This window comes from Musa acuminata, chromosome BXJ3-2 (genome assembly GCF_036884655.1).
Source record: "Musa acuminata AAA Group cultivar baxijiao chromosome BXJ3-2, Cavendish_Baxijiao_AAA, whole genome shotgun sequence".
Taxonomy (NCBI): Eukaryota; Viridiplantae; Streptophyta; class Magnoliopsida; order Zingiberales; family Musaceae; genus Musa; species Musa acuminata.
This window is the reverse complement of record NC_088350.1, coordinates 31,223,836-31,233,278: the sequence shown is the minus strand read 5'-3', so window position 1 is coordinate 31,233,278 and position 9,443 is coordinate 31,223,836. Positions and strand designations below refer to the sequence as shown.

General features: G+C 38.0%; 1 protein-coding gene across 6 annotated transcripts; it reads left to right on the top strand.

Annotated features, from left to right (window-relative positions):
* Positions 1 to 5,701, top strand: LOC135583880 (NAC domain-containing protein 75-like). 6 transcript variants are annotated; one of them, XM_065139104.1, is made up of 7 exons: positions 1 to 68; positions 892 to 1,165; positions 1,386 to 1,563; positions 1,876 to 2,438; positions 3,121 to 3,348; positions 3,703 to 3,792; positions 4,731 to 5,699. In XM_065139104.1, exons 2-7 carry the CDS (start codon positions 1,052 to 1,054, stop codon positions 4,809 to 4,811), a joined length of 1,254 nt encoding a protein of 417 aa, XP_064995176.1. In that variant the 5' UTR covers positions 1 to 68; positions 892 to 1,051; the 3' UTR covers positions 4,812 to 5,699. The 6 variants fall into 6 exon arrangements, with proteins under 6 accessions (XP_064995176.1, XP_064995175.1, XP_064995177.1 ...); XM_065139103.1 differs by lacking the exon at positions 1 to 68 and adding an exon at positions 250 to 382; XM_065139105.1 differs by lacking the exon at positions 1 to 68 and adding an exon at positions 453 to 777 and having other exon boundaries at positions 3,124 to 3,348; positions 4,731 to 5,701.
* Positions 5,702 to 9,443: the final 3,742 nt, after the last annotated feature.

Genomic DNA, 9,443 nt, shown 5'->3' with positions numbered 1-9,443 from the left:
CTTTTTCCCTGCAAACATCCTTCCTCATGCCAAAAAGGATCATCATGTCAGCACTTCCCAGTACCCATGTGAGCTCCTATCTTCCTCTTGCCAATTCAATCCCCGACTTAGTCATCTTGTTTTCCATTATTTCTAGAAAGAAAAGAAGGCTATTGATCCAAAATCTTTAAGTTTACTGAAGAAATAGACATGTTTTGGTGGGGAACTTTGCTTAGGGGGACAAATCAGAGTTGGCTTTCTCTTTATATCTGTAAATCCCATGTACTAAACTTACGTTTACGTTTTTTTGGTAACAGTGTTCAGTTTGGGTTCTTTGGAATGTGCTGTAACAGCCGTTTCCTGCTTTTGCTTTACTAGCTGAACCCTAAAGAAGACCTCAAAGGTAGACAGACCCTGTGTCTTTAACCCCTTGATTTAGCATAGTATCGAAGATGTTGTGTTTATCTACATGCTTGTTGCTAAGAGTCTTTTCCTTTTGCTCATGGGTTTCAGTTAAAGCATAAGGAATTCTGAGTTTTTGTGTGTGTGTGTGTCTCTCTCTCTCTCTTTTAAGAAGATTATTCTTGTAGATGATAACCCTAGTCTGGCCGGGCTTCTCCTTTTTCTTCTCTTCTCTTCTCTTCTTTCTTATTCTAGCATCTCCACTTACTTCCGCCTTTCGTTCTCCTTCCTTCCATACTCGCTTCTTCCGCTCAGATCTCCGGCTTTCGATCTGATTTTGATTCTGGAAAGCCATGCCTTTAATTGTTCCTTTTCTATGAGCTCGTTCTTTTGATGGTTAGCATAGTCGTAGTTTTCTTTCTTTTTTTTCCCTCCTCAGTTCTTCATCTTTTCTTCTTTACCTCTTTTTGTAATGAATTTAATCGGTGGTCTCTGTGGATCTCTATCCAGGATTTCTCAAATTGAGCTGCGGAAGTAGAAACCTGCTGCTGAGTTCTGAGAAGCTGATTCAAAGCCATGTTTTCGCTGGAATTGGATGCCAGTCATGGTGATTAGGACCTTGTCTTGAAGTTTCTACAACTCGGAGAACATCGATGCTGATGAAGCAGCCATGGATTTGAGTCATATCAGCAGCTCCAATCTCATCGACGCCAAGCTCGAAGAGCACCGGATGTGTGGAGCCAGCCAGTGTCCAAGCTGTGGCCACAGATTAGATCGCAAGCCGGTACGGTAATGTACAAGAATGGATGCCACCGCGATATATATATATATCTCTCTAACTCACTAAAGACAGCAGTAACTGATACTCAATGAAGCTAAGAACGCATAGCTTCAGTTGTAGTTCTTCATCTACTTGCATTACTTGTTTCTGCATTTAATAAGAGCTTTTGAGATAAGCAAAATGAAGTTGAAACAGTTGTGGCATGTATGGTTGAGAATTGTAGGACTGGGTTGGGCTACCAGCAGGAGTCAAGTTCGATCCAACTGACCAGGAATTGATAGAGCATCTGGAAGCCAAGGTCGAAGCAGCAGGACTGAAGTCCCACCCTCTGATAGATGAGTTCATACCCACAATTGAAGGCGAAGATGGCATCTGCTACACTCATCCTGAGAAACTTCCAGGTTAGAGATCAAGTCACATTAACTACATTATTTTATGCTTCCTTCCTTCCTTCGTTTGCCCCAACACACTCTCTCTCTCTCTCTCTCTCTCTCTCTCTCTCTCTCTCTCTACTTTCGAAAGAAATCTTTTCTGTAGAATGTCATATGTTGTTTTCTTTTGTGGGTTCAAATCTTTCTCCTTTGTCTTGAAATCTATGATGCTGCTAAGTTACGCCAACGTCTAAGAAGTAGTTGCATCTGACAAGAAAAACTAGGCTTGTGATCCGACATGGTCAGAGTTAGCTTCACTGCTCTCCGTGCATTTTGCCTCAGGTGTGACGAAGGATGGCCTCAGCAAGCACTTCTTCCACAGGCCATCCAAGGCTTACACCACCGGCACGAGGAAGAGAAGGAAGATACAGACGGAGTGCGACCTCCAAAGGGGCGAGACCAGGTGGCACAAGACAGGCAAGACGAGGCCGGTGATGGTGAACGGGAAGCAGAAGGGGTGCAAGAAGATACTGGTCCTGTACACAAACTTCGGGAAGAACAGGAAGCCGGAGAAGACCAACTGGGTGATGCACCAGTACCACCTGGGGGAGTTGGAGGAAGAGAAGGAAGGTGAGCTTGTGGTGTCCAAAATATTCTACCAGACACAGCCAAGGCAGTGTCATTGGTCGGATAAGAATGCAGCAGCTGCAGCGACCGTGGAAGGGATGGACCAGAGGAGGGACAGCGGGAGCGGGAGCTGCTCCTCCAAGGAGGTCATCGGCCAGAGAGACGAGATCTCTTCTGGGCCTGTCATCTCAGGGTACGGTGGCATGGAGATGCGCCACCACCACCATCTCAAGCCCGATAACTTCAGCTTTTCTCCCTTCAGGAAAAGCTTTGAGGAGGTGAGTTTTAGATGCACTTGCTACATGAATTCCCGCTGTAAGAAAAAGAAAACTTCTATGAACATTAAGAATCTAAGCATGCTGAGAGGAATAGTTATATGATAACGCTTTTCTAGTTTATTCACAAAATGAAAAGACAAAAAAAGAAAAAAGGAAGACTTCACTTGGATCTTTGCTGATCTCATCTAAAGTGTCTCTGTGTCAAGTTAGTGCTTCCAATGAAGGGCTCAGCCAAAAACTCCAACCAGTATTTATTTATTTATGATAAAAGAAAAGAAACAAAGTAATATTCAAACTTTCATTTGATCAATGCTTCAAATTCCTAAATTCTCTTCATCTTCTTAAATCAATGCATATGATTTGCACAGGAAACAGTTAGTCTGTGTACCTTGATATGCTCTTCATGCTCTAGTATGTGCCGGTTGTTGAAGCTAGCTTTCACTATATGTTAGCTAAACTGTCACATCAAAGCTTACTCAAATCAGAAGCAACTCTAAGAAATCATGTATACTGATCATGATAGTAGTAGGCATCGACCTTTTCTTCATCTTGCTCACCATCCCTTTAAAGAGGATGATAAAGAAGGTGAGGAAAAATGACTGATAATAATAAATGAATCGAAGTAATTACAGAGAAAGAAAAAGAAAATTCAATTGAGTTGCAAATGTGTGTGTTATGGCAGCAGGCCAGCTTGGGAGAAGCTGCAGCCAAGAGAGGAGAGCATGAGCACCATCAGATAATCCAGGAACAGCAGCAGCAGCAAAGCCATGGCGACAGGAGCATGGCCTTGCACATTACGAGGCCTACAAACCTCATGTCTACCTTTGTCTCTCCTCCTCCGATCCAGCAGACGTCGATCGTTCTTGATGACCCCTATCATGTCTCTGTTCTTCAGGCTGACAAGTATCAGGTACTTTTGCATGACAAATTTATATACCATTTTGTATTAACTGTGACACATTGTGATTTTACATTCAGTAGAGCTGTAGAATGGAAAATGGAGAATTCACCTTACATATGAAATTGGACTCAAGTTGTTTTCTCAAGGAAACAAAAATTTGAGTCTTCAATATTAAGTTTATGGGTTAATCATCCCATCCTCACAACATAATGTTTTGTTCAAACAACTGATGATCAGCAATACATAATTCACCTTTTACATATTTTTGTGTTCTGACTTGGACCTGATAGTTTACTGGTTGGATGAACAACGAAAGTTCTGATGTTTTTTCTCTTCTTTTTTGTGGAACTTGGCAAATGGCAGCAGCAGCAACAACAACAGAAGCTGGATCACAGATCTACTTCTGGCCTGGAAGAATTGATAATGGGTTGCACTTCATCAGGCACAAAAGGAGTGAGTGTTCAAAACCCTAAATATATCCCCACCATGCGTTGACAATTAGCATCATCAAACTTTCGTCTCTCTCTAGACACAAAATATTCATTATTGGATTTTGCTAGCCATGCCCAGCTACGTGACATGACAATACTATGCCTATTAGAACATGGACAATCTTGTCTTAGCAATCGAGATAACAACATATACTTCAGCAAGCAATTAGTAATTGTTGAGAGGGCATGCTACAGATTTATTGAGCAACATAAGATAGTTGGTGCCATGTGGCTCCTGTACCAGTCTAATATGTGAATTTAGACAAACACATTGTAATCTTCTTCTTGCACTTGAATGGCTTAATTCAGAGAATCTAGAAACAAAAAATGGAATCTACCCAAGGAGGTAGAGAACCCCAAAAGATCAACTTTGTTGTCTTTCTTGAATGTTAAACCAGAGAACAAGTTTCTTCTACTGAAGTAAAGGAAACAAGTTTAAAGAAAGAATAGACATTTCATTTGTAAGATTTGTCTTCTACTGTAGTACTTACTATCTATAGATTCATTCCAAAACTTCCTGATAGCAGCAACTTGCAAATTACTCCACTTGGAGCAGTATAATTCTGCCTTGACCTAAAAGTTATTCCTTGCATTTATTTTGAGAGGATGGAAAAGAAACAAGCAACACTTTCCCTTTTCCTTTTTTAGTAGCTACAGAAGACTCCCAGATAAAATGGCAATCTGTGCTGGAGAAATTTATGCTTCCTTGGTAACCTCTGCTGATGTCTATTAACCAATGTAGAATGAAGATTAACTTTCAAGTGTTCCAACATGCAACACCTGAATAGACAAAGCATTTCTTGTTCTAGCACAATCAAATGCTATTGTCTTTGTTTTCGATGCATCGATATAGATTGATCAGCCAGGATTTACCCCTTCAATTCTTACTCTTCTTGGCAGGAAGCACTAATTCCACAGACCCAAGAGACAGAATGGCAGTACTCATACTGGTCACCTGACAACCGAGATCATCATGGGTAATAACAAAGGGGAGGAAAAACCAAGAAAGAAAGGTAACAGAACATCATCATCATTATCATCAGTACATATACTTATGACGAAGTTACTCCAAGGAGCAGAAACTGGTGTGGGAAAAAAAGAACTGAGAAAAGAAAGAAAAGCAAACGTGTCCCCCTCCCCCGCCTCCCCTCCCCCCCCCCGCCCTCTCCTCTTCACCCGAGGAGGAGGTTCTCATAGGTCGCTGAAGGCGCATACGACTAATAATAACTCATTGTCCAATAAGCCAAGTTGGAGGGAAACAAAGTGACAAAGAGTGTTGGTGGAAAGAAAGAGAGAGAAGAGAGAGAAGAGGGAAAGTAAAAGAGACAGAAGACAAGGGAAGCAAAAGAAAAAGACAGCTGCTGCTGTTTGCTGACATTAGAAGGGAATGCCAAAATGCCTAGAGAACACACATCAAAATCAGCACTCTCATCATTGCTAATATCACCCATCATCAACTTTCATTTGGTGTTCAAAGTATAGCAAATAACTACATTGACACACTTTTGTTCTCACTTTGTTCTTCATTTGTGGTTCTTTGGCTTATATGTTAGAAAAGAAAGCCAGAAGGGAAGGGAAGGGAAAGCTTTCAAATTAATGTTGTAGCGTTTGTTATTGTTTGGAAATTAACTTGTGATTTTTAAGGGGTAAGAGTGAAGAATAATAGTCCTTTTTCTTTTTCTTCCATCAGCAATTGTGTAGCCTACATGTTTTATAATGAAATTTGAGGTGAGTCTTTGCTGATAGGATCCCAAGTGGAGTGACTTTGCTGATATTAGTGATAGAAATAAAATAAGAGTTATGTTATTTGCATTTGGTAAAACATGTGATTAGCCTTAAAAACTTTGGTCGTTGTTAGGATATTAGGTAAGTGTTTTTTTTTTTGCTCATTTTAGAGTTATTTGTATAAGTCACTGCTCTTTTTGTGATCTTACAGTAATATCAATGAATCGAAATTTATAGCAATATCATGTCCGACGACTCCTAAATCTACTTATTATTTTCTTCTATAATTTATAATATCAACAATTCATTTGCTGATTAGTAAAGTTCTTTCTTTAGGTACATCATTATAAATAATTCAATGTTTATCTCCTTTCTTGAAAAGGATATTAAATGAAAACATAGAATTATGTCATTTTTTCCCTTGAAATCCATTTGAAACTCTCATGCTTTCTTGAAATTCTATGTATTTTCTCTCTTTCTATGGCCATTCAAATGATAATTTTTCAGTTGGATTTTTTTTTTAATTTGCAGAATTATTATTATTATTATTTTGTCTTGCTCATCTTATAATATTTGATATTTCTTTTTCTAACACTAACTATAAATCATCACGTCTTATTGTAAGTGTTCTTATATTTGAAGTTCATTAGTTGCATCGTCTCAAAATAATACGATAACTTTTATGTTTTTCATCTCGACTCGGGATCGACATTAGCGGTGTTAGTTAGTCCATTCCCTAAGTACACAAAAAAAAAGAGGAGCTTATTAGAGTGTTAGACCAATGATTTGAAAACATTTTAATCACATCATGTGAAATCTTTGCGTCTCTATGTATCAATCAATGTCTTCTTCTTGAGTGGCTTTAACAAAGCAGTCTACTCCCTCTAAAAACCACCAAGAAAAAGCAGCAGTCGTCCTATGACTGCTTACAAGTAAAGAACTCTCTTCTCTGCTGCACCCGTTGGTACAGCTTTCCCACTTGAGTGTTGGAGCGCACACTGTTCTCTTTCCGACTCTTTTCTTTGCTTTGGACATGAAAGAAAGAAAGTTGCCTCATGGAACCTTCTGTGAAGTTTCACAGCAGAAGGAATAAAGTGGTCATCACATAAAATTACACAACCAGCCTCCTCCTGCTTCTTCTTCTTCTTCTTCTTCTTCTTCTTCTCCTTCTTCTCCTTCTTCTTCCATACATCACCTCTCTCCCTCCCACTGACATTCAAATTTGCTTCATCAGATGCTAAAGATAGATCTTTCGCTCCCTCCCACTACAAAAAGAGGGAGTCGCATCATTTGACCGTCAATATATTGCAATGGTTCATGCAATTCCTGCATCAAAGAGTTGCTCATCAGCTTATGCGCGACCAGGACCAATACCGGATCATGTAAGGTCAATCATGCTGAGAATCCCTACACTTGAGTTCCAGGATCCTTGGCCAGATAAAGGAAACCGCTCGGTGGACGTAAGGGGAATAAGATCCAGCGGAGCATCTGTGTGCCCACCACCTGCGGAGGAGGCAGAAAAGAAGGCCATGTCTTCTTCACTCCCTCCGAAAAGCTAACCTTCATCTCTTTCTCTTCATGGGCGATTCTGGATGCTCTTCGAAAGGTGCGGTGAGGCCATCTTACCGCTCTCATGTGAGCATTCGGTCCCAAAAAGAAGTTGCAGGAGGAACTGTGCGGTGGAGGGAGAGAATAATAGAACATGGCCTTCCTTTTGGGATTCTCTTCCTTTCAGAATGATTCTTTAGTTATCACCTCGATTGCTCCATAACACCATATTCATATATGATTTCAGAGTTAGGCATCATAATCTCAGATCTGTCTTGAAGACAAAAAAAAAAATGAAAGACTATGACTAATGTTGATCAAGAAAACATAAATGGAGAATCATGTAACATTTTTTTGGTGCTGCATCATTTGGTAATCAGTAGAAACAATCATGTTCTTGTTATTTGGCAAAAGGATTATTCCTAAAAGTCTAAACTATAGTAGCAAATGATTCATAGAATTGTCATGTTGATCCAAAAATAAAAATAATGATACAAGCCAAGCCAAAGGGCGATGGCACAAAAGCCGAATAAGGATTGGATTTAGCCTGACTTTGTGGGCAGGCCAACAGAAGCCCATTTTGAGAATTTTCCAAGTAATTCATCAACTTCTAAAGATGAAGATGTCAATCTCTCTTTAGCAAAAAAAATTGGATATGGTCATTATAACTCAAAGCCTTGAAAATTCTCATGCTAAAAAGTGCGACAATTAAAATTTTCTCTAAAATGTTCTCATGATTTTTATTTAAAGGTCAAAGCAGGCTGCACGAGCTGCAAAATCCAGATCAGGAATAGGGTAAAGACAGCATGCGGTTGATGGAATGTCGAAACAAAAATGATGGATGATGTTTTATTATAAAAAAATATTTGGTTATCGGGACAATTGAGGCCAACATGAGAGCTCATTTATCGATAACTTAGAAAAATTATTATGAGATCATTATTTTCGTTATTTGGATCACATTCCCTATCCTACTCTAATGGATACACCAACACATAATAATAATAATAATAATAATAATAATAATAATAATAATAATAATAATAATAATAATAATAATATCTTGAGCTTTGAGGCTTAATTTTCTCCTCAACCTAAGAAGCTTTCAACCAACGTATCTTTTGTCAATAATATTGACGGTACAATTATTATAAAGAGGTATGACTTATGTTAGGGTTGAAAAGATAGGAAAAAGAAAGCATATAACATATGTTAAGCCCAACTTACAACACCTCTATTAAAATAAAAAAATAATAATTTTATTCTTTGCCTTTAGCATTCAAATCTTGGTTTCTCCTTTAGCGATGAGAATCCTTATCATTGCGTAAGAAATTACTTGTCTTGAGATTGATATAGCTGATACACAAAATATATACTTGCACGTAAAATATCTAGATAGTATATCTATTCATGATTTAAAATAAATATTGAAAACGTCTAATAAAATCGACCAGGCGAGAGCGTCCAATTATTTTGTTAATCAGTTACCCAAATATCTATTATTAATTATAAGTCCACCTATGATAAAAAAATAAAAATAAAAATATATTTGTGACATACAACCCACAAAAGTATCTATTTATGTGATGCATTCATAAAATATGGACTTTGTAAGTAATTCATTCATTCGGAATAAGATAGCTTAAGTGTTTGATATAACCAAAAAATCTCTTTTATACATGATGTATTTGGTTTTCGGGAAAAAAAACATTTCAAGTACTTAATATTATGATCAAGATATTCTATTTATGCACAATATATTTATCTAAAATAAATAATCAAAACATCTAACATGACTAAAGTATTCAAATCATCTAATGCAAATAAAATATCTCCTTAAACATGGTACATCCATCAAAGACAAAAACATGTAATGTAATTAGAACATCATATTCATGTACAATAAATTTACTAAAAAACAACAAGACATCTAGTGTGATCAATGCGATCCAAACATCCCCTTCCACTTGATGCATCCTCTAGTGACAAAAAAATAATCAAAAGTATCGTTTAACTATTTTTTTTAACGTGGATAACAATAATCATGATTGCAAAAGGGATATTGTTCTTTTGGACGGACAAGCTCACATCCCCAAATTACAATCGGTGAGAAGGCAAACAAATATGACCCGAGATTCAATATATGGAGTTCAATTAACACGTAGCTGATGTGTTACATCAGCATTACACCTAAATGTTAAAGGTTCCTTATTAAAATGATGGTTACAAAACTAATAAAATATAAGCACCCCCTCCGAGTATGTGTTCTTCCTAACACAGTCAACTAAGCCTAAGCTCCTAAACCGCTTTATGTGTTTGTGGGACGCACCCATTACAATC